The sequence below is a fragment of the Narcine bancroftii genome, chromosome 14 (genome assembly GCF_036971445.1).
Source record: "Narcine bancroftii isolate sNarBan1 chromosome 14, sNarBan1.hap1, whole genome shotgun sequence".
Lineage (NCBI taxonomy): Eukaryota > Metazoa > Chordata > Chondrichthyes > Torpediniformes > Narcinidae > Narcine > Narcine bancroftii.
In genome coordinates this window covers 57,259,499-57,285,715 of record NC_091482.1, presented here as the reverse complement: position 1 = coordinate 57,285,715, position 26,217 = coordinate 57,259,499, and the positions used below count along the sequence as shown (strand labels likewise).

The following is a 26,217-nucleotide window of genomic DNA, read 5'->3' as shown; positions in this document are numbered from 1 at the left end:
TTGCTTCCAGTCCTTTTTTTTGTTGTTGTTATCTCCATTGTGACCTCTTTATTTTTGTCTTCTTTTAAGTGTTGAAGTCATCAGACTTGGACATAGCTACTTCATAAACTGGGACCGGAAGATGTTCTTTGCCCAGAAAAACACTTCCGCTGAGGCGCGAACCACCACCCTCAATGAGGAGCTGGGACAAATAGAATACATCTTTTCTGACAAAACAGGAACACTGACACAGAATATAATGGTTTTCAACAAATGCTCAATAAATGGAAAAGCCTATGGTAAGCCTTATGCACTTCTCAAATAATCTCAGCTTCATTTAAAAGGAATGGCATTAGAATCATGGACCCATAGAATCGAAACTCTTCAGCCCACCTTATCTGTGCCAGGATTCAGAGTTATTGTCAGATTACAGACATGACATCACATACAACCCTGAGATTCTTTTTCCTGCAGGTGAGGCAAAGATAGTGCAAAAAAAATTGTACACAATGTACACAAGTAAAGAAATGTAAACAAACTGCCTGCAATCAGAGAAGAAATAAAAATCAATAAAGTCCTTAAATGAGAGCCTGATTAAGTTTGCCGTTGAGGAGTCTGATGGTAGGGGGGTAGCAGCTATTCCTGAACCTGGTGGTGCGAGTCTTGTGGCACCTCGAATTCTTTCCTGATGATATCAGCAAGAACAGAGCGTTTGCAGGGTGGTGTACCTACCTTCAGGATAATTTACAACAACGAGTGCACCTCATTAAATTTACCCTCTAAACCAGGGGTGGCCAACATTTTCATTTTTAATTTAGACGTACAGCACGGCGTGTTGTCCCTCTCCAAATTTAAGTCACTTGATTTCGATGCGTCAACTTTCAACCTTGGAGAGAAGATGGGGTTTTGATTTTTTCTTCTCTCTCTCTTTCCTTGGGTTTTTTTTTGTTGTTAAATTTTACTTTATTATTATGACTGTGCTCTGGATTTCCTTATGAGAATTATTTCTAATTTTCATTGAATCTTCTAGAACATTGTTGAATTGTATTGTTTTATTGGTCATACTCTAAATCAATAAAAATATTTTAAAAGAAAGAAAAGACATACAGCACTGTAACAGGCCATTTCGGCCCACGAGTCCTGACCAGGAATTAATTGGGCGGCACGGACTCGTGGGCTTGTTACCATGCTGTATGTCTAAATTAGAAGTTAAAAGGTTGACCGCCCCTGCTCTAAACAAACCATCCATCTGAATCTCAATCACTGTAAACTATCGCCCCTTTGCTTCATGAACAATAATTTTTCAATGGTTGCATATCAATTTCAAATGTCCTTCCATTTCATTTTTTATAAAAATTTATATTTATGAGGACGACACCGTGTTTTGATTTTCACTTCAGTTTTAATCGTGTGTGAATGAGTGCCAACTAGTGAAGGGTATAGATAGAACATGCACTCATCCAGACTACACACAGAATAAACACCACCGTACAATCCAGTTTCAAAAAGTGTGTGTAAAACCCCTCGTCAATGTGAGAATTACATTTCCCTCTGGGAATGTTATCTTCTGCAGCAGGTTACATTTCCTATCCTGTTAAACCCCTTGCCTATGTCTTGATCTGTATGTGGAATTTTTCCTCCCAAATAGTGTACAGAAATTTTAAAGGTTTTCTCTATAATTTTTGTTTAGGAGATGCATATGATGAGCTGGGAAATAAAATCGAAATATCTGAGGTAGGAATCCAGTCAATATAATATCTGTGGAATCATTAACATGCAATGCTGATTAACTGTTAACTTTTTACTGCACTGAGAAGCATAGTAGGTACTGATCATCTGTGTTTAAAAATATGGTCCAGTCTCTGCCCCAACTATGACCTTAAATCTCCCTGTCCCTTTTTCATACCCAGACATTCATGCAAACATTGATTAAAGCCACACTTGGTCTTGTCAACAATGACTATATCCCACTTATGGCCTTGTGGCCTCTGCAGGGATCCACAGCAGTTGAATGGACCAACAAATTGTCCTTCCCTTTAATGAATCCGACTGAAGAATTTTCAGCACAGGGATATAAATGAGAATAAATAATTCAGTGGGAGAAAAAGAATGGAACCCTTCATCAAGACTGAGAATGCTGAGGGGAGGGAGCCAGTGCAATGAGGACAGAGTGGGAGGAGCTGGGCAGGGGCCAGTGTGGGACTGATGACCCAGGGAGAGGAGAAGGATGAGGGACAGAGCCATAAGTAAAACACAAAAGTCTGCAGATACCATGGTGAAAGTAAAAATACAATGCTGAAGGGCTATGGACTGGGTGCAGGTCAGTGGGACAAGGCAGAAAAATAGTTCAGCACAGACTAGTGGGGCCTGTTTCTGTGCTGAGCTATGGTTCTGAACTCAGCAGGTCAAGCATTGTACTTTACATAGCAAAGATTAATTTAGGGGCAGCACGGGTTGGTGTAGTGGTTAGCACAATGCCTTTACAGTGCCAGCCATTGGGACCGTGGTTCGAATCCTGTGCTCTCTGTAAGGAGTTTATACGTTCTCCAATGTCTGCATGTGTTTTCCCTGGGGCTCTGGTTTCCTCCCACCGTTCAAAAAATGTACCGGGGGTGTAGATTAATTGGGTGTAAATTGGGCGGCACGGACTCGTGGACTGAAATGGCCTGTTACCGTTTTGTATGTCTAATTTTAATAAAGATACATAACTAAAGTTTCAGGCTTGAGCCCTTGATTAAGGGACAGAAGCAGTTGATTGACGTAGGAGGGAGAGAGGCAAGGAAAAAGGGGGTAAGGTGGAGGAAGATGTCATACGGTGGAGAGGGGTGATGTGGAGACAAAGGCTGCCAGTGTTAGAATTTTTTTTTAATTTTTATTTTTTTATTTTTCACACCATAAATCACATTAGCCATGATATACACTTTTTCTTTTTCACACATATACAGTGACTTTTTCTCCCCCCCCCCCTCCTCCCAGGCCACCCCCCCCCACCCCCCCCCCCTCATCCATTTTAGGTATACAATCTAGGTTGCATTAAACCAGTCAGACAATGTTGTCATTCAACAAAAATACACCAGAAATTCTACTGAGTCCATTCTTTTCTTTCCTTCTCCTTCCATCAACTTAGGTAATGTTTGTCCCCGGTAGGTTTTCGCTATTGTATTTAATGTAAGGCTCCCATATTTGTTCGAATATTTCAATATTATTTCTTAAACTATATGTTATTTTTTCTAATGGAATACATTTATTCATTTCTATATACCATTGTTGTATTTTCAAATTATCTTCCAATTTCCAGGTTGACATAATACATTTTTTTGCTACGGCTAGGGCTATCTTAACAAATCTTTTTTGTGCATCCACCAAATCAATTCCAAATTCTTTGTTTTTTATGTTACTTAGGAGAAAGATCTCTGGATTCTTTGGTATATTGTTTTCTGTTATTTTATTTAATATCTGATTGAGATCATCCCAAAAATTTTCTACTCTCTCACATGTCCAGATTGCATGAATTGTTGTTCCCATTTCTTTTTTACATCGAAAACATCTATCAGATACTGTTGGGTCCCATTTATTTAACTTTTGCGGTGTAATGTATAGTCTGTGTAACCAATTATATTGTATCATACGTAGCCTTGTATTTATTGTATTTCTCATCGTTCCAGAACATAATTTCTCCCATGTTTCCTTTTTTATCTTTATATCTAAATCTTGTTTGCCAGTGTTAGAATTTGATGATAAATTGAGATATAATGAGTTATTGGGGCAGAGGTGAAGGACACATTTAATCAGATGTAACTGAAGGGGGAGGGGATGAATCCTGTAGCGAAAATATGAGTGGAAGAGGATAGAATAAGAGAAGGAAGAGCATGAGAATGTGTATGGGGATGGGTAAGAAAGGGGAGAAAATTTGGAGGGGGAGGGGGAAGAACAGAAGTGGCTTGGAAGAACAGAGATGAATCGTTACCTGAAATTAGAACATTCCCAGGTGAGGTGTTCTTTCTCTAGTTTATGTTGGGCTTCACAGGCAGTGGAGAAGACCAAAGATGGGCAAGTTGGCGTCGAAATGGAATAGGGAGTCAAAATAGCATGCAGCCAGGGATGGCTATAGGGGACAGAGCAGCAACATTCTGCGAAACGCTCACCAAGTTTGGTCTCGTTGACGTGGAGGAGGCCACATCGGGAGCACCGATTGCAGTCGTTGAGGTTGGAGGAAGTGCACATGAACCTGTGCCTCACATGGAAGGGCTGTTTGAGTGCCAGGATTATGGTGAGACAGGAGATAAGTGCGCAAGTGTGGCAAGGGTAGGAGGGGAGGGTTGTAATTCAATCTTTGGTTATCTCAGAAACTGGAATGACCAGAGAGAAGGAAAGATGGGACCAAGACAGAGTAAGAAAAGAATAAAATCTGCAGAACTGAATCTTCATGCAGCTTAGTTTTTTTTTATTGGCACCAATACATTTTTAGTAAAAGTTTGCATTTGTAAAAGACACAAATGTTAATAAAACACCTAATTAGGACAAAGGATTTATTTTCATAAATTTAATTTTAGTAGCTTAGGTAATAATGATGTATGAGCAACATTGTTTTTGTAATTAGAGCCAAAAGCTGGGAATGAAAATTCATCACGTAAAAGCATCAGCAAATCTACTAACCTTGTGCTTTGGTCTGAATTAATAACTTGCATCAGTCCTTGTCTGCTTTGGTAATAGGTACTGTATAGTACCTCATTAAAATGTAAGCTAAAGTTGTAGTTTCATATCGTCTGCTCTATTTTTGCCATGCTATTCCAAAGGTACTGAAAAAGTGCAGGGTTGTTACAGCTCTCAAAGTACACTTCTAATTATGTGCAAAGTGCTGCGTGTTCTTAAGTCTGATAACACCTTGGAAACCTGTGATAGGGTGGTTTTTGGTTTTAATGGAACAGGTCAGCACAGGAACACACACCCCTTCACCACCATCAACTCAGCCCTTACCCGCATCTCTTCCATTTCCCCGCTCATCTGCCCAGGCTCCCTCTGCCCCAAGACGCAACAAAAACAGGATTCCCCTTGTCCTCAGCTACCAGCCCACTAGCCTCAGCATCTAACACAGAATTTTGGTCACCTGCAACATGATCCCACCACCAGACACATCTTCTCCTTCTCCTCTTTCCACCTATCATAGGGACTGTTCCCTCCATGACTCCCTCATCCACTCATCCCTTCCCACCAATTACCCTCACTCTCCAACCTTCCACCTTCCCCTCAAGTTGCAGGAATCCCACGCCTCCTCCTCACCACCATGCAGGCGTCAAACAGTCCTTCCACTTGTCCATCTGCAGAAGTCATCTACTGCAATCAGTGCTCCCGCAGTGGCTGTCTGCTTCAGAGAGACTGGAGATCACTTCGCTGAGCACCTTCACTCTGTTTGCATCAATGACAGGGATCTCAGTGACCAACCCCATTCTCCCTCTCTTCTCCAGCCCTCTGTTGTCTTTCCGCCAGCTCGCCATCCCCTTCCACTCCATTTACAAAGCCTTCGCCCCCCTTCTCCCTGTTTGCAATTTTGTGCCCTCCCCTATCTACCTTCTGCCTGTGAGATTGTCTTCCTCCCCACCATTTTGTTCAGGCGCCTGCCCACATTTTGCTCATACCTCGATAAAGGACTCAAGCCCGAAACGTTGTTTGTTTATATTTGCTACATAAAGTACGCTGTTTGGCCTACTGAGTTTCTCCAGCGTTGTGTGTTTACTTCAATCATGGTGTCTGCAGACTTTCCTGCTTTACTCCTCACAGGAACAGCCACGATCTTATTGAATGGAGGAGCGGTCTCGACAGGCCAGATGGATTCGTCCTGCTCCTATTTCTGAAGTTCTTCTGTCGGCGCTCGGCCCACAACTTCTGTGCTGACCATTAACTAATCCCGTTTGCTTGCTCATGGTCTATATCCTTCCATTCCCTGCCAGTTCTGATGCCTGTCCCAATGCCTCAAATGTTGCTTTTGTATTGACTTCCCATGGCAGCACATTCCAGGCACCTACCACCCTCTGGCCTCCTAAACCTCCTTTAAACTTTTTCCCTCTCATTAAAGCTATGCTCTCGAACACTTGAGATTTCCATTTTGAATGTCATTAAAACTTCCAGAAATGTTCCTGATTGCACAATACTGGATAGCTAAATGGAGATACCAAGGCTGTTTATACTGAGTCTGTCCTCATTCTCAAGTTAAATTCTTCCTGTATTTTGGACAGTAATGATCAATTAAACTTCTGTGAACTTCCTATAAGGGAAGTACCTTCTATATAAATATTCATATCACATTTACTGATGATTGCGTAATGTTCAATTATACTTGCTAATCCTCGGACCACGTACTGAGCCATGAGATGATACACAGCAGGTAACATTCTGCCACACAACTGCCAGATAATAAACATCTCCAAGAAAAGAGGATCTTTAACCAACTACTGCAAAAGCAATTTACCTTCAAAGTTGAAATCTGAAATAAAAATAAAAAATCCTGGAAATAATCATCATGTCCGTTCGCTATTGGGAAGGAAGAACCAAGTTAACATTTCAGGTTGATAATCTTACATCAGAACTAAATTAACGTTCAGATAGCAATTTGTTGACTTTTTTTTTAGGTTTGAGCTTAACTGAACCCCAAGTACATTGAGAAAATCCAATTTTATTTTTAAATCCGAAGAGGAATACCGGTGGTCTGCCCCCTGAAGTTTGCGTCCTGTCCCAACCAATCTACAGACGACGCCATTGCCACCACGCTCCACCTAGCCCTCACCCACCTGGAAAATAAAGATTTGTATGTTTGAATGCTGTTCATAGACTTCGGCTCAGCATTCAACACAATCATACTGCACCACCTGATTAGGAAGTTGAACCTGCTGGGCCTAAACACCTTCTCGACTCCCCGACTGGAAGACCTCAAGTCAGTCCGGATCGGAAACAGCATTTGCAACACCATCACACTGAGCAGGCCCCCCACCCCTCCCCAAGGGCTGTGTGCTCAGCTCACTGTTGCTTACCCTGGTGACCCATGACTGTGCAGTGAGATACAGTTTTAATCACATCATCAAATTCACTGACGACAGGACTGTGGTGTGGCTCATCTGCAAGAATAATGAGTCAGCTTACAGAGAGGAGGTGCAAACACTGATGCGAAACAACAACCTACACCTGAATGTCAACAAAACAAAAGAGATGGTTGACTACAGGAGAGTCTGGGGATCACTCTGCTGATCATCGACAGCTCCACCGTCAAGGTAGTTAAGAGCACCAAATTCCTTGGTGTGCACCTGGTGGAGAATTTTTCCTGGTCCCCCAACACTGGATCCATTGCCAAGAAGGCTCAACAACACCTTTACTTCCTGTGGAGGTTGTGGAAAGTCACCCTCACTACATTGTATGGGGTAATGCCTTGTTTGGGAACAGCAACATCCTAGAACATGTCCCTGCAGGGGATAGTAAAGACTGCTGAAGGGACTACTGGGGTTTTTCTACCTATCATGATGGACGTTTATAACAGCCGTTGCTTGCAGAAAGCCATAAACATTATGAAGGACTCCACACACACCTCCCGCAATCTATTCTGCCATCCGGGAAGAAGTACCAAAGCGTTCGGGCCCACCCAATCAGATTGCGAAACAGTTTTTTCCCCCAAGCCATGAGGCTTCTGAACTCCTGAGACGCAGGGCTAGCATATGTAATATGATATTTATAGGTGATATGTTATTAATTAAAAAAAAGTTTCTGATGTAATTTAGCCATGTAAATAACCAGCTCCATGGTCCAGAGAAACACTGTCTAGTTTTTCATTGGATACTGCAATGCTTATGGTATGAACGACAAATAAACTTGATTTGAAGATTACACGTTTATATTGCATTTTCCATTATCCATGGAACAAAAGAACATGACTTCTTAGAAACAGACCCTTTGGCCCATCTAGACTATGCTGAAGAATTATACTGCCTAGTTCTGTTGACCTACATTCATACCCCTCTTAAATGTCAAAATTGAGGCCACATTCACCACTTCCACACTTTCTCTGTGTGTTGAAAAAAAAAGCAAGTTTGCTGAGGTAGAAATTTTACTTTCTGTGACTTTGCTAACTTCATTTCTTTTCGCTTTAATTTGTAGAAAACCTCTCCAGTGGATTTTTCATTCAACACTCTAGCAGATAACAAGTTCAAATTTTACGATAACAGTCTGGTGGAAGCGACCAAGCTAGGAAATCCTGCAGTGCATGAATTTTTTAGGTTGCTGTCTCTCTGCCACACGGTCATGTCAGAGGAGAAAAACGAAGGTAAAATTAATAACTACCAGCTGGAAAACAATGCCAACTCCCAAAGAGTATGTAGGATTCATTAAAAATAATACCCCTTGCTTAGTGCCTGTGCATGAACACCAGAGCTTGTAAAATATGAGAAAAGTGACATCCCCAGACTTTTTGACACACAAGCCCAGAGTTAACTCAGCAAAATATGACAAGATCTAGTCTACCAATTGAATTGAACAATTTATTTAAATATATAAACACAAACAGATGCGTGTTCTTTCACGGTCATAAATTGTGAGGTTACCTTTTATTGTCTGCCAGAAACAAATGAAAGTGCATCTGACACGCTCTTCACTCATTGGCATTGTGTGAGATTTTAAGATTGGCTTAATGAGCAGTGTGCTATATTGCGTTATTACAATTGAACTCTGTTGCCAAAGTCAAGGAATTGAGCATGGATTAGAATCTAGCCCCATTGAATGGTGCAAAAAACATGCAGAAATGCTAGAGGAACTCAGCTGGTCTTGCAATGTCCATTGGAGGTAAAGGTATATTATCAATGTTTAAGGCCTGATCCCTTCTTGAAGGTGTACGCTAAAAGCAGGCAGGCATCTGAATAAAGAGTGAAGAATGGGAGGGGGAGGAGTCCAGACCAACAGCCAAAAAGTGTTAGTTGTATATGATGAGGAAAGGAGAGAATTGATTTTGGCCCTGTGAAAGGAGACAAAGGGATGAAGGAGAGAGAGAAATCTGCAGAAAGATGACATGGGGAAGAAGAAGGGAGATAAAAGTTTAACGAAAACAGGAGAACCCCATGTTAATATCTCCAGTTGGAGGGTACATTGTCTTCCCCAATTTCCATTAATCCCTCCCCCTCTTCTTCCCCCCTGTCACCATTTCCCCAGCATTTTTGTGTTTTTACTAGTCCTATCAGGTCTAATTTGGTATATTTTCTGCTATCATATTGTGTGTTACCAATAAGCAAGGTGTAATCGCAGTTTTGAGTTTCCTCATTTACTAGTTGTGCAATGACACTTACCCTGGAAAGATAGGTTGGAGTCTTAGTTGGATAAGTAGAAAAGTGATGGAGATAAATTTAGGAAAAAATAAGATTCTGCCACTTGCCTCCAGATCTGGTGCAATTTACAGTAGCTGATTACTACCAACCTACACACTTCAGGCTGTGGGTCAAAACCCATTTAGTCACTGGGAGAACATGCAGGAGTCACTGGACCAGTGTGCCAGTGGCACTGCTCGGGGTGACACTTGGCCACCCAAAGTTACTTTATTCAACCTTTCAGCAACAACGTTCAGCTGTAATTGGAAGTGTTAAGTCAAGAAGATGAATTCAATGCACTCATCCCCTGGTCATCTGTCATTTGCTATCCATTTTTGGGTTTAACATTGTGCATTGGAGGACGTATGCGATAGGTCTGCTAAATATCTACTGCACATATTCAGGCAGTCTTTAATGGGTTAATGCTGGTGCTATCAACAACGACAGTCATCTGGTTGTATAAAGCCATTATATGATAATCATCCAGAAATTTTGAGAGTTTTATACATTAAAATTTGATAGCTTTGGATCTAAAATGAACAGTTTAATGATTGTGGTGTGATAACTTTGATCTCAATTATATTCAATCTCCAACATCTAGTCTCAATTTGTATCGTAGCAATAATTTATTATTAACTTTTAAGTTCCTATTTACAACTTTATGGATAATGCACATGTTACATGTTAACAGTGGCTTCCGATTATTAGGAGTAGACCTAAATAAGTCATGTTATTTTAAAAAAATGTGCAGTGCAATATAAAGCAATAACGAGTTGTGTATTGTTTCCAGGTGAACTCTTTTACCAAGCCCAGTCACCTGATGAAGGGGCTTTGGTCACTGCAGCAAGGAACTTCGGTTTTGTCTTTCGATCACGTACACCGGAAACCATCACTGTGCACGAGATGGGCAAGCCTGTCGTCTATCAGTTGCTAGCCATTTTGGACTTTAACTATATGCGAAAGAGGATGTCTGTGATAGGTGTGCCGAGTCTGCACTGTAATGTCTTACACCTTCACTCTTCTCTGAAATTAATATTCATTTTCTGATTTTTTTTCACCCAACATGAAATTTAAATGTCTCTTTTTTAAGTTGTAGCATTCAGATTGTAAATGGTAACTTGACATTCTCTTGTGATCCAGTTAGAAATCCTGAAGGACAAATACGACTTTACTCAAAGGGGGCTGATACCATATTGTTTGAAAGGCTTCATCCATCTAATGAAGAATTGATGTGTTTGACCTCAGACCACCTCAGTGTAAGTGCCTCCTCTCTTTTCCACACATCTATTCACTATTGAGTTAGGTTATTGAAAATATAATGATGATTAAGCATGACTTCAACAAACGTAGTTGCAATAAAATAAATATTGGACTCTGATTTCGCAGAAATTTCTTAACAATGCAGGGCATCTTGGAATGAAAGGTCTTACAATTTGTCAGTGCTGGAAAACATGCAATTCTAGAGGCAAGATGGTGCTAGACTTAAAAGACCCAAGGAATAAACTAATTTAGACTTTGGGCCTCATCAGTGCAATTCATTTGACAGAGCCCAACAAGCAATTTGGAGAGGAAACAATGGGGTGATCAAGGCCACCAGTGCTCTGCATCTGTGCAGTAATGCCAGAAGGAACAACTGTGCAGGGTAGACATTTTGTCACCTGTGCTGTTGGGCCCTGAGTAGCTAGCTCAAGGACTGCAAGCCCATGCTGCCCAAATACCCCGATTAAACTTCAACCCCTCCCCCCGCCCTCCCACTACATAAGTTTTGAAGGATGGGATGAATCCAGAGCTCCAGGAGGAAACCCACACAGAAGGTACAAACTCTTCACAGGCAACGCTAGAATCAAACCCAGGTCAAAGGTGATGTAATAGACTTGTGCTAACTGCTACGCTAACCATGCCTACATGGAACCCCAATTCAAAATTGAAATGCAGTCAGCCCACAGTTCAGATTGTAAAGCCATAAAGTAATCAAGGCGCAAAAGGTGGAACCATAGCTTGAATGCCTCAGTGCCATAGAATCATGTCAGCTTTGTGTCATTTAACTAATCATAATGCAGTACAAGTTTCAACGCTTACTGATATCATATCAACTATTGAAACTGCTGCTGTGAAAGTGGAGGAAAAGAGCTTGTCCTGGCCTCATACTTACGTGGGCCTTGAGTAGCCTGGTCGTCGCTGGTAACGCATCAGTGGCGATGCTCAGGAAATGTAATGCACCTGTACATGTTGGAATGGGAAGCAGGAACAGCATAGTGGTCAATGCGCATGTGCAGGGTTGAGGGTGGGGGTGGGGGGGGGGGGAAGGAGTGTCACAGTCAACTGTGGGTCTGTAGCGAATCGGTAAGGGGTATGGTTTTTGCTGAGGGGCATTGAGTGTGTCCTTTTTATTGTTCATGCAGCGTGTTTTCAAGCCTCTTGAGAAACATTCCCTTATGGGTGTATGCACTCAAAGACCAAACCCTTCATTGGCTCCTTCACTAAAGCACAGAGAAGAGAGGCCTGACACAGGTCCATTTTAATCTGCCCCCCCACTGAACCAATGCCACCCACTGACAAAGATCCATTCAACTCCATGGAAAACATGAACTGTTGCCCTTATTTCAGGAGCCCACCTCAAGCAGACATTGGGTGACACGGTTGGTGCTACAGTTAGCGCGATGCTATTATGGCACCAGGTTCGAATCCGGCACTGTCCGTTTTCCCTGGGTCCATGTGGGTTTCCTCCAGGTGCTCAGGTTTCCTCCCACATTCCAAAGACGTACATCGTTCGAAGGTTAATTGATCTCATGGGTGTCTTTAGGCCACTGTGCTGTATATCGAAATTTTAAAAACTAAATGAAATTCTTCATCATTTTCAATGCCAACGAATAGTTGAAGATCAGAGCCTCAAATTTCAGTCCAAAACATTGCGAACCAGGCTGCAGTGATGCCTGCCCTCTAACATCCTTCTGAAACATGGACTATCTACTGCAGGCCCTGCAAACATCTGAAGAGATACCACTAAACCAATATTTTCCAAATCCTCGGGCAGGATTGTTGAAACAGACAAACTTCCAACTTTCCAGACATTCAAACAGACTTTCACAATCCTTTTTCCATATAAATATGTTACTTTGGATGTTGCTTAGGATTCATTACATCAGGTCGTGTCTAACCAATGGTTAATAGTCTTTTACTGTGGTTGCGACATAAAGAGTTATTCTTCACAATCAGCCTAAACCTTGCTGAATCATGAACATATGCAATGGAATATGCCCTGCTTCTCCACTTTTGTCAATATTTTAAGACTTACATTCTCAGGATGAGCACATCCTCCACCAGGTCACCATTTCCAACACTGAGGGGTTTGACATACACTCAGCTCCATTAGACAGGCTCTGATGTTTGCATGCCCAACACTCAAAAGAGAGGGTAAGAATTAGCGGCTGGTCAGAGGAGAAGATTCAAATATGCGCTGAGAAACTCGTGAAAAATGCATTGACCCCCATCTGCTCCTGGGAGCTCTGGCCGATGACCGCTCAAAGTGGACAAGCATTAAGGATGGTTCTGACAAATTCCTGTCCATGATTCTGGAGCTCCCACCTCCTAAACTCTACAATCATTCACCAGGCCGAGAAACCGTTGGCCAACTGTAGCCAAGTCTGCGGGTTCCCCAGTGGCCCTGTCAGTCCCCCAACTCCAAAAGAATTGGAGTGGAAACTTGTTGAACTCAATCGTGAGGGACAACTAAGTGCATAATCTGAACACTTTGATAAACTTCCTGACGGTGGATGAAAAACAGTGATCAGCAAATGTATTAAGAAACCTGATGTGAGATATTGAAAATGCTACAGAAACAGAAGGTGTTCAGTCAAATGCTTCATTTAGATATCTCAATACCACATTCAGCCAAGAGGACTTCAAGAATCACATAATATTGCCAATGAAGTCAACTGAATAATCTAAGGTAATGCCTATCAAGGTATTGTTCTACGAAAATAATGCTCCAGCATTATCTTAAGATGGGGAGACACAAATGAAGATCACAAGAACTCAAGAAAACAGGAGCAGGAGAAGATCATCAGACCTTTCAAGTCTGCCTTGCCATTTGCAGGCAGAAGTTAGCGCCATGCTGTTACAACTCCAGCGAGCCATTATCAAATTCAGCACTACCTGTAAGGAGTTTGTAAGTTCTCCCTGTGCCTGCATGGGTTACCTCTGGTTTTCTCCCACCCTTGAAAAACGTATGGGATTTGTAGGTTAATTGGTGTATTTTGGCAGTATGGGCTCATGTGCTGGAAGGGCCTGTTACCATGCTGTATGTTTAAATTTTTAAAAAATTAATATGTTTGATCTATGCAGACCTCAACTCCTCTTCTGTGTCGTTTTTCCATAATCCTGCCTTCGTCAATCTATCAAGTATTTGTCATTTCCACTTTAAATAGTTATAATGACCTTGGTTCCACCAGCTCACTGGGTAAAGTATTCCAAAGATTCATCACCCTCTGCAAGAAGAAATTTCGACTTACCTCAGTTTTAAATGTAAATGACTGATGTAGTTATGTTCCCTTCACTCACCCAGGAGTGAAGTTATCTCAGCATTTCCCCCGTCAAAGGTCCTTCAGATCTGTTATGTTTGAATAAGTTCACCTCTAAATAATTTGTTTTTAAAGCAGTAATTGTGACAGGTTTAACATTGAACAAATTTGAAACTTCTTTTAGAAATTGGATTGCATAGCTTTTGTGCATGTACTCAATTAAATTTGTGTGCAAATGAACACAATGGAAAATAGACTTGCACAACGTCTGGTTTTCAACTGCTTCTGATTTACTTGATGCATGAATTCAGGGAGGCGTCTGGTCACCACTTCTGAGATGATTGTCCATTATACTCACCAAGGCATTTGTGCAAATACAGGCTTTGCATTGAATTTGAATTTAAATTTAGATAGACAGCACGGTAACAGGCCCTCTGGCCCTTGAGCTCCTGCTGCCAAATACCCAAATTAACATCCAACCCTTCCCCCCCCCCCTTATGTTTTGAAGGGTGGGAGGAAACCAGAACAGCTGGGTGATCTGCATCAGGGCTACTTAAAGGTAACCTGCATTTACTCAGGAGGTGCTTGAAGGTTTTTCTAGGAAATTTCAGGAATGTATGATGTAATTTCCAGTGCCTCTATAATTAAAGTGTCATAGATCTTCTTCCCTGATCAGTGCTGAAGCAGCAGTTTTGGAAGTATTTTGAATCAAAAACTGAATTGAATTGTTTATTACCATGTGCCCTGAGAAGGATGAAAATCTCAGTTCTGCATGCCATCCAGGCAAGCTATCCTCTTTGTAGTAGATAGTGTCAAAATTATTTAAAACAATAGTTGTTAAGAAGTCAAAAATACAAATTATAGTATCAAATGGAAAAACTACAGTTTAGTCGTGCAGGGCATCATCATGGACTAATGGGAGGCCCATTCAAGAGTCTGATCACAGCAGGAAGAAACTATGTTTGAATCTGAAGATAATATTTTTCAAACTTCTGTATCCTTTTTTCTTGAAGGGAGATGGGGAAGTAGTTTCATGTCATTTTCCGGAATTCATTCTGCCCTCTCGAAAAATCTGATTCTGTCTGATGTTTTTACATAGGAATTTGCAGGGGAAGGACTGCGAACATTGGTGCTTGCCTACAGGGACCTAGATGAAGCGTACTTCAAAAGGTGGCAGAAAATGCATGACCACGCCAGCACTGCCCTTGATAACCATGATGAACAACTTTCTGCATTGTACGAGGAAATTGAACAGGACCTGATGGTATGGTTTGCAGGAGTTAACTTGTTACATTGCAACAGCAAACTGTGTACAGTAAAAGTCCTAAAATCTGGTCTTCTCGGGGATTGGGTCAGTCCAGATCTTGGGCAGTACTTCTAAAATTCAGATTTATGGAGAAATAAAGAAGGGACAAACAGGTAAATTTTGATAGTTTCATTCATCATCATTCGGGTGCCTTACCGTTCGGCGTGGGCCATCATGTCTCTCCATCCATCACGATCTCTGACCCTCTGAATTGTAGTTGTTGCCTCCCCTGTTCTCCTTCGGTGAAGGCTCCATCTTTGAGCTGAGACCATGGTCGATGTTGAGTTAATGATTATACAAGGAAAAAATGCTGAGGTGGTTTCCTGTGGCCTCCTTCAGTTGCAGTGTCTGTACAGGACGGGTAACCCTGGCCATTGATCATCAGATTTATCTCCCCAGCATTTTTAGTTTCACAACTATAAAGTCCAATTAGTAGAATCTGCTTGCAAAAACCATCCACTATCTGCAGTCCATGGCTTCATGTGACCCTGATTGGGAGGCTAAACAGATACTACACCTTGCCCACCTTGCCCAACCTGTAGGCTATCGGACAGAAGGTGGGCCTCACACCCCCTTTTGCTGAGTGATTGCGCAGCCCTGATACTTTATTCATTGGCCAAATACAACATGCTTCATTTATCAAAACAAGCAGTTTCAAAGAAAATAAATTCAACACAACAAAAATGTAAACAATTTTTTTTCACTACAAAAGAACGAGCATGTAATGCTTAAAATTAGGTTTAAAAATGAACATGTAAAAGATTATTACAGTGTACAAATTAATTTCTTTGTGATAAGATTGTCTGTATTAAGTGTGGTCTCTCGTTGCTGCTGTGCATCCATGGTGCTTTCTCAAGCGTGCACACACACAAAAGCCTGCTAAATTTAAAGTTTGACTATCCAGATTCTAGGATTCTTGCATCTGGATTTTTGGACTTTTACTGTATCATAATTATGACCTGTGAAAATGGACAAGTTATGGAATGTACCATATTTATATTACAATGGAGTGGTTACCACATTGCTTTGATATAGACCACATCATCTTGCACAGATTTTTTTTTAAATAGCCAAACAGTTAAGGGTAGCTCAATGCTTTTTTTTTAGGCTGCATGCACATACACATGTCGTTGGTAGACATACACTGGCATCAATTCATTTCTGCCAATGTGGCTGTAAATACTGCAGTAAGTAACACGATGGAGATTTATTGAGTCATGAAACAGCAGATGATGGAAACTGAACAAGGTACTGGAGGAACCCAGCAGATCAGGCAACATCTGTGGTGGCAAATGGATAATGGACATTTCCAGTTTTGACTCAATCTGAATTGGAGTTGTCCAGATGAAGGGTCTCTATTTGAACTGTTGACTGTCCATTTCCCTCCACAGATGCTGTTTGACCCTCTGAGTTTCTCCAGCAGCTTGCTTTTTTAGCATGAGGTTTAATAGTCTAATTCTGATACTTAAAGGGGAACAGCCTGATCTTAGCCATTATCCTTCAAACCAATCTTCTTATGGTATGTCCAGCTCTCAGTGTTTTCCTCAGTAATTGGTCTCAACGTTGCTGGTGTCAACTGATTGCTATCTCAACCACCACCATCACCATAAATATACCCCTGTCCCATCCAATCACCACTATTTAACCTTAACCCAATTAATTTTCTGACCCTGTTCCACCTACTCATGTCAATGCATCCACAAAGCATCTCACTCTACAACTGGGTTCCCAAAATGGACAGACCCACCCCCCACCATTATAGTCAGCCCTCTCTGTAAGAAAACATACAGTAGAATCAGTCAAGCGTACAACACTTTCTTTATTTGACCCTTTGTAACGCTAGCAGGAGAAAGGGTACAAAGAAAGAATTCAGTCACTCATTCTCTACACTGAGCCCCAACTCAAACCAGTGGAGTGGTCATTGTACTTTTATACACATGGTACTTTTATACACGAAGTAGGTGGAGTCTGCATGAAACCCTTACAAGTTTTATACGAGTTTCACACACCTGCATTTTGTGTTTACGATAACATGTTACCCTATGATGTCTAGAAGTGTCTGGGAAATATCAAGGTGTCTTGTATCCATTGACTTTCTTGCCTCCTATTTCATTACAGAACAGATGTTAAAGAGGCAATTATATTCCCACCATTGCACAAGCACCAAATGTATTTTCTTACTTAATCCATTAGCCCTTTGCTAAGCATATTCTTAAAACTTATTCTTTCATACCCCTTCCTCAGCCCTTGACGTGCTAACTTCCCCACCCACCCCCCCCCCCCCATTTGTTCATTTGATCCCCCCATGAAATATGACCAGCATATGGTATGTTCCTCAACCAGCCCTCCAGCGGTAGTGTAAGAAGAGACAATGGACTGAACTGGTGTCATATCTCTTCCTGCTATTGGCGAAATGCATTGGAAGCCTTTCCATATCAATGTGTTCATCAGATCATGGGTAGTTTCTGAGTGACCTTCATTTACCTGTTTAACTTTGTTGTTACATTATACCTGGTACAGTGAGAAGGATTCTTGGGGACCAGTTGTACAGCCAAAAGCAGTGTTGCAATTCTATACCGAGTAGAGAATTGCAATAAGAAAGGCCAATTAGTGGACAACAAGGGCACCCTGCAAACAGCGAACTGTCCTTGACCCAGTTGGTGCATGATTTCACGCTCTTGAACCTTTTTTTCGTGGGATCATTTGAGCTGCACTCACTACTTTTTGCAGCTTCTTGTGCAGAAGAGTTCCTGTACCACCCTGTGATGCATCCAGCCAGGAACAACATGGTTAGTGCAGCGGTTATCACAATACTGTTACAGCGCCGGCAGCCAGATTTAGAGTCTGTCAGGAGTTTATACATTTTCTCAGTGACTGCGTGGGTTTCCTCAGGTGCTCCTGTTTTCTCCCACCATTCAAAAACATCCCAGGATTGTAGGTTAATCGGGTGGTACAGGCTCATGGGCCAAAAGGGCCTGTTACCGTGCTGTATGTCTAAATATAAAATTTAAAGTATGCTTTCAAGGGTGCACCTGTAGAAGTTGTTGATTGCCACAGAGGACAAGCTAAACTTTCTGAGCTTTCAAGATGAACAATGACGTAATCAATGATCACATATATGTGGCTAGTCCTGGTCACGTCACTGGAAATGTTTATTGCAAGAACTTCAAGCTGTCGACTGCATCTACATCAGTGCCATTGATATGGATAGCGCTATTAGTTCTATTGCCTGTGATCAGCTCCTTTGCCATACTGCTGATGAGAGAGGAGTTGTTTTCTTGGCACTAAGAGAATCACAGTCTCCTTTCTGTATTCTGTCTCGTCATTATTTGATAGTCAGCCTTCATTGGAGTGTTGTCATTGTTATTTGATGATGAAGTTGGTTTCTTACACCTCCAATATCCATCAGTTTCAAATTTAAAAATTCTCTTCACACACTGACACCTTTTTTAACTTCATTCATAAAAGCTCTGGCTCTTTTTTTTCACTATGATCCTGGACTGACCAATCAACTACACTTTTGGTATGCCTAATATTGAGAATATTGCATGAGATTCTGGGATCACTTTTCATAAATGATCACAGGGGGGTCCAGTTATAATTGTAGTTAATCTCCAAGGTAATCCCATCCCCTAATTATAAAGGCCAGTAATCCATTGGTCTATTTGTTCCTGAAAGGATGTCCTCAAATTTTCTTGAGATCTTGACGGCTTCTAACATTTCACCTACAGTATCCCAAAGTGCCATTTTAAATGGGGGGTAGAAAACACAAAATGCAGGTCGAGTGTCTGAAGTTCCAAAATGCTCCAAATTCCAAAACCATATGAGCGCCGACACAACGCCACGTTTGTTACCAACCATCGTCACCGCCAGTCCTGCGAGCTTTACGGTGTTTTTTGCCATCCAGCAGAATTTCTAGTATTTGGTGCTGAATTTATCTTCTTTTGTAAGCAGAGATCAAGTTTTTTTTTTGGGTAAGTCCAAAACATGAGTAAACGCATTATTCCAAAATCCAAATAAAAATCCAAAATCAGAAACACTTCTGGTCCCATGCATTTTGGAGAAGGGGTACTCAACCTGTATCTTCAAACTAAATGTTAATCATTCCATTTACCTCAAAAAATAACATAGTTAATTGAGGAAATAAGCTAAAACAACAATAACCTTGGTGCTGCACTGTACCCAGTCTTGAACTCTGTAACAAAAGTTTAAATTGAAAACAAAGTTTCTTTGTAAGTTTTATTAATTGTCTGCTTTACTCTGATTAGTTATTAGGTGCCACTGCAGTGGAGGACAAGCTACAAGAAGGAGTTTCTGACACAATTGCGAACCTAACCCTTGCAAATGTTAAGATTTGGGTGCTGACAGGAGATAAGCAAGGTATTGTAAACAGTGACTTTTGCATTTTACGTCAGATTAATTTCTATTTTCCATGAAACTGGAGCCTCTTTCATTAAAAAGTATAGCATTAAAGTCTGGAAAAAAAGAATGCAACGCTGGAGAAACCCAACAGGTCAAACAGGATACTTTATGTAGCAAAGATAGATACATAATCAACATTTTGGGCTTGAGCTCTTCATCGAGGGATGTAAAAATGCCAGCAAGTGTCCAAACAAAATGGTAGGGGGAGGAGGAGCCTGGTCCCAAAGGCAGCAGGCAAAAAGGTGAACAAGGGAGGAAGGGCACAGCAGGAAATGGGAAGGAGGGATAGCTCGGTGTATGGAGAGAGAAGGAGTTGAGAGCTTAATGAAGGTGTATTCGGCATGGTAAGAGTAAGTCTCAAGCAATTGGAAAATACACTACCATCATCTACCAATCCACATAGGTGCTGGATTCAAGGGTTTTACTGTATTTTATCCACTGGGTACAAGTTCAATGATCTAAAGAAAAGACAAAGGGAAAGTGAAGGAATGGAAAATAGAGAGTAGATTAGCAGAAACAGGAGAGGTTGATGTTAATGCCATCTGGTTGGACAGTGCCTGACAGAAAATCAACCCACGACAGTTCCTCTAATTTACGTGTGGCCCTGGTGGGATAGTACATGAGGCCATGTGAGTATGGGAGTGGGAAACAGAATTTAAGTGGATGGCCACTAGGAGATCTCTGTCACTGATGCGGACAGAGCGAAGGTGATGTCCCAATCTGCACCAGTCTCTCTGATGTAGAGAAGGGCTATTTTATTAAAGCAATTCAACATGAAGGTGATTGTGAACTCACACCAATAGTGTTCATCGAAAACAGACTGAAATAGAATGCAGTGATTGAATGAACAACAATTTTTTCCACAGATTTGATTTTTAGATTGCAATAGAATATATCTTTGCTGATTGAATGATTAACAATATATTAAAAGCAGGTTTTTACAATTGTCTTATCATTCATTCATAAATGCATTGCCTCATTTGAGGAAACTGATGTATATATTTTTATTGAGGGTGAATTGCATTATGCACAAAAGCATGTATCATTCACAATTCAATTGACTACCAACATGAAAAAAGACAACAGATCTACATACATTCCACAAAGCTCAGAATTCTCCTACCAGGACCTCCTTAAGTCTACTATCTGAACCCCTTGAAAAGCTGGATGTTCTTGGTGACTTCCAGCAGTGTGCAATGCATGCCTGCTTGACCCTTCCATGTTTTAGGCCTGTGCCTGCCTGGCTCACAGACAGTGATGGCCATACACATAAATACGGTCCTTCTGTCATTTACTGAAAGAGGACTAATTGAGCAGCTGCCAGATCATTGAACTTGTACCCAGTGGATAAAATAAAATATAGAAAAACCCATGGTATCTGGCACCTATGTGGATTGGAAGATGATGGCCGTGTGTTTTCCAGTTGCTTGAGACATTCTCTTACCATGCCGAATACACCTTCATTTAGAATAAACAATTTAAAAGACAAAAACCACACTTACACTGAACAAACTTCACTTGCAAGAATATCTAAACCTTAAAGCATTTAAACTTTTATTTTCAATCACATTTTAAAAAAATCATCTGCAGGTTCCTCCCCCTCAATGGAGCCGCCTGAAAGACAAACAATAACATTTTGGATAATTAAACCCCCCCCCCCCCCACCCCAGTTTAAATATAAAGCCTCTGACTTGGGTGACTCTTACTAAGCAGGGATAAGGAGACACTTTAAGAGAGTCACCTCAATGGCGAACAACATCAACCAGTTCTTCATCCTGGGTGGTGTTAGGTCTGCTTTGTTCATGAATGAGTGAGTCAAACACCAGACTGAGTCGAAATCAAGGTTCTTTGTTCTTTATTGCCGGATTGTAACACTTGCAACTAACAGTGTTAGTTGGAGAAGGCGCATTCTGCCGTTATCAGCAAGTGGTGTTTTTTTTATACCTCAGGATACGTACTTAGTAAATTATCATACCATGACATTGTCCAATGAATAAACTGTTGCTGTCCCTCTCTGCACATCAATTTGTCATCCCCACTCTTATCTTGAGAGTACAAGGTCACAACTGCATCTTGTTACGGCCCAGCACTGGGAGACTCCCTCTACATTCCCAGCTCATGATGTTTTTACCTAACAGTGGCTCCATTTTATTCAAGCACAACTTTACTCAAAAACAGCTGCAATGACCAAAGAAGAATCAGGATTTATTGTCATTAACAAATCACAAAATACGGTGTTTTCTGGCAGCATCACACAGTGCAAACATTCATATAAACCTCTTTTACAACAATAAATTTAAAAATAATAGTGCACTAAAAGTAAGGCAGTGTCTTTGGTTCATTGATTATTCAGGAATCTGATGGCAGCGGGGAAGAAGTCGTACTTGTGCCACTAAATGCTCTCATCTTTAGGCTCCTGTACCTTTTCCAAATGGTAGCAGAGTGAAGGCGGCATGGCCTGGATGGTCGGGGGTCTTTAACCAGACAGAATGTTCTCCACAGTACACCTGTAGAAGTTTTCGAGAGTCTTTGGTGACATACCATATATCTTCAGACACCTCACAAAGTATAGCCGCTGGCGAGCTTTCTTCAGGGCAGATCCTTGAAGATGTTGACACCCAGGAATTTGAAGTTCTTGACTCTCTCCACTACTGAGCCCTCGATGAGGACTCAACCAAGGCACTCCACTAGCTAAATATTTGCTCCTGTCTTCACCAAGTTCTTATGCGTTAATTCAGAGAACATTTTCTTTCTTTCTCTTTGGCTTGGCTTCGCGGACAAAGATTTATGGAGGGGTAATGTCCACGTCAGCTGCAGGCTCGTTTGTGGCTGACAAGTCCGATGCGGGACAGGCAGACACGGTTGCAGCGGTTGCAAGGGAACAAACCAGAGAACATTTACTTTTACAATTTTAAACATGAATTTTTTACCTTTTATTTTATTCCTATTTGTCTATTTATTTATTTATTACTTTCCCTTTTTATTGCCATTTGCTCAAATTCCAGATCCTAGGGGTTTTACTGTAGATATTTGTTACTTCAGCTGCCACTCCACACATTCATTGAGAACCAGGCCCCTCTCACTTGATCTCCCCCCAGACCACCCTCTATGAGGCCCTTGCCTGACCCTACACCCATTACTGATTTCCCACTGACCCTGCAAATGGTTGCATCTGATGCCAGTTTCCCATTTCATTTCATCCCAAGCACCTAACGATCTGCTTGACCATCACCCAAATACTTTTCCCCCCCAACCCTCAGAGGGCTCAATCCACAACTCTCCAGACCAATAACCTAATCCAATTATAGCATAAAATTAATTTGTTAATATTTATGGTATAAATCTTACATCAGAACTGAAATTAGAACAAACACCATTTCATTAGACATAAGTGGAAAAAGAGCTTTTCTCTAGCAACTGTTAGTTTATGTAATAACCAACCCTCAGGGATTTGAAAAAGAGCAGTAACTAGTGGCAATGAAATAAAGTGTCAAAACAAAGAAGCAGGAAGCAGGATAGAAATGTCAAAGAGAATGAAGCAAGGCCTCAGGACTAAAATTCCTCAGTGCAGTGTATCCGAGACAAAACAAGGTTGTATTTTAGAAGAGTTCTCAAATTTGATGAGAGCAAGGTTGGATACATCAGAAAGTCCAGCTGAACCACAAAGCGATCAGGAATTCAGCACAGAGTGAGGATTTGTGAAATGGGTCCATCAGTTAATGCAGAACGATTTTATGCTTTAGTAACTCATGACAAATTTAAATTATTTTTTTAAATTTAAATTTAGCCATACAGCATGGTAACAAGCCCTTCTGGCACCTGAGACCACGCCGCCTAATTACATCCGAATGACCTACAATCTCTGTACATTTTTGAAGGGAGAAAACCGGAGCACCCAGAGGAAACCCACGCAGACACAGGAAGAATGTACCAACTCCTTACAGATAGCATGGGACTCAAACTCCGGTCCCGATCGCTGTACAATCTCCTTAGAAACAGTGCCAGATTTGAACCCCGGTCACTGGCGTTGTAACAGTGTCGCACTAACCATGTCACACCAAAGTTCATATTAATTTCATCCTTTCTTTACTGCTTCTTAGAAAATACCAAAGAAGAGTTAAATTTACAGTTGCATTTGCTTTGGTTGGACATGTCAGAGTTACAAAGACACCACAGGAAGTGAATAGTCCATTTAGAAAAGATTTTTTTTAAATTTAAATTTAGACATACAGTAACAGGCCATTTGACCCTCGGGTCCGTGCCACCCAATTTATACCCAATTAATCTATACCCCCGGTACGTTTCAAACAGTGGGAGGTAATTGGAGCCTCCGGGTAAAACCAACACAGACATAGGGAGAACGTACAGACAGCACACGATTCAAACCCCGGTCCCGATCGCTGGTGCTGTTAGCTATACACTAACCGTGCCGCCCCATTAAGATGGCATGAAGACCTTCAGAAGTTCTTGGAAATGATGAGTTTAAGGGGATTCTGTCATCAAAAGATGGATGAGAGCCAAGGCTTTAGAAATGGCATTACTGAAAGAGAGGTGCAGAAAGGAAAATGTTTGAGAAACTCTGGCATGGAAAGAGAGATCACTAGAAAGATACCAAAGAGGCAGATAGACTGGCAAGTCTGAAAGAGTCTGGGAGGTGAGGTGATCATCCTGCAAAGAAAGGAATGGAGAAATCTAATTCTCTAGTTAAAACAGTGCTTTTCCAGCCAACAAACAATTTACTCATATGGATCCCAGCATTTCATGTCTTATGGATATGTCATTCTTCTAACATCATTGTAAGGATAAACCCATTTTACTGGAATTTGCACTTGCTGGAGAATTTGATTTTTTCCCCACTCATTATTTTCCTTCATTGATGGATTTGATGGATCATTGATGGATCCTTCATTGATGGATCTTGATTCACCTTGTATCCCTGGGGTCCTGTAGCAAAGCCCGCTGACTTGGTGGGAGGGTGTTTGGGTGAGGGCTGGGGAAGCCTCCTGAATAAAACCAACCCATGACATCATGTGCGAATGTTTGAAAATTCTAGAATGGTTCAGTACAATACGATTAAACTTTATTTTTGACTGTGATCAGAGGCAAGAGTAGTTCGTCGGGGACTTGCCTCCCACTTCAACCATCCTGCCCCCCACCCCCCTCTCTTCTCTCTGTGACACATGCCCTCATAATCTTTGTGGATCAGTAATGCTGACACTGGAACGAGCCAGACTCTGGTCAATGAATGATGAACTGGCAAATCGATAGAGCATTTTTCTCATCTACTCCTGCTGCCTGTGCACCTTATGGCACCTTCTGAATGCATGCATCTCCCGTCACTGTGCGCCTGTCCTTGAACAGTAGCACTGATAACATCAGAGGAAGTTGTGTTATGTGGCTTGGACACTACAGTAGAATCACATTGACTGATGTCACCCTGAGGACTTGGAGCTCGAAGCTTTAATGAGGCCATGAACTTGATGTAATCTTCCAATATGAACAATTGTTGAAGCACAAATGCAATCTTGTAGTGAGAATATATCATAGCATTACCTTATGTAGATGGTTTATGTGTGAAATAAATTGGATTTATGACCATGCTACAGAATATTGAGGTGTGACAGCTTTTTTAATACAAACTAGAAGATTGGATTGTCACTGTATGCACTTTTCAGGATGGTTTACATGGCTTTTGTGACCTAGAGGCTAGGTGACAATAGATTTATCACATGTTGCATGCCAAAGCAATATATTTCCCCTGACAATTGATATATTGATTGTCCTCAGGAAAATGGCACTACCGTTGATTACCTTAATCTAGAAAAAGAATGAGTACAGAGATTCAGAATAAAACCTTGAAACATTATAAAATATATTTCTCTAAGAAACTGATCCAAATAGATCTTTTCTGTAAACTCTCTTCGTCCTTATGTCATGCTGTTATTTTCTCTTTTTTTACCAACTGAGAGATAGCAGGCAATATAATTTGAATTTGATGATTCCATGCGTTTGCTTTTTATGTCGCTTATGAGAGGGAATCCAATTAAAATATTGGCACAGAAGTTCCAGTGATCATAGGCTTCACTGAGAAGTCTCTGTTACCTCAGAGTGACGTCTATTCGATTGAATACTGTGTGGAAAATACAAATAACAGCCGTTTGTCCCAAAGGCAAGACAACAGTAAAATTATCCATTTGTCAATTCATTTCTTTTGGAAGTAAAATTAAATGTTTGCTATGCAGTCTGAGCAAGTTAAACAGTTAGTCGACTTCAAAAATCTTTTCAGAGTGTATACATGACATCGCATACAACCCTGAGCTTCCTTTTCCGTGCAGGCGAGGCAGAATTACCACTTATTGGTAGTGCAAAAAAAATATACAGTTTAAATATGTAAACAAATAAACAACTGTGCAACACAGAGAGATTAAAAAAGAAAACCAATAACATGCACAAGTAAGGGTCCTTAAATCAGTCTCTGATTGAGTTTGTCAGTGAGGAGTCTGAGTAGCAGCTGTTCCTGGTGATGCGAGTCTTGTGGCCCCTATACCACTTTCCTGATGGCAGCAGGTAGAACAGAGCGTGTGCTGGGTGGTGTGGGTCTTTGATGACTGCTGATGCTTGCCGGCGGCATCGTTCCCTGTAGATGTTCTCAATA

The 26,217-nt window shown here is 41.2% G+C and overlaps 1 protein-coding gene across 5 annotated transcripts in view; it reads left to right on the top strand.

The window, feature by feature from the left end:
• The window catches only part of atp8b4 (ATPase phospholipid transporting 8B4), a 232,260-nt gene that overhangs the window by 174,978 nt on the left and 31,065 nt on the right, over positions 1 to 26,217 (top strand). For all 5 annotated transcript variants that reach the window (XM_069910766.1, XM_069910763.1, XM_069910765.1 and 2 more), the window contains 7 exons: positions 70 to 278; positions 1,670 to 1,713; positions 8,119 to 8,284; positions 10,105 to 10,293; positions 10,455 to 10,570; positions 14,934 to 15,098; positions 19,409 to 19,520. In XM_069910766.1, coding sequence (XP_069766867.1) covers positions 70 to 278; positions 1,670 to 1,713; positions 8,119 to 8,284; positions 10,105 to 10,293; positions 10,455 to 10,570; positions 14,934 to 15,098; positions 19,409 to 19,520 — 1,001 coding nt within the window. The remainder of the gene's footprint in view (positions 1 to 69; positions 279 to 1,669; positions 1,714 to 8,118; positions 8,285 to 10,104; positions 10,294 to 10,454; positions 10,571 to 14,933; positions 15,099 to 19,408; positions 19,521 to 26,217) is intronic.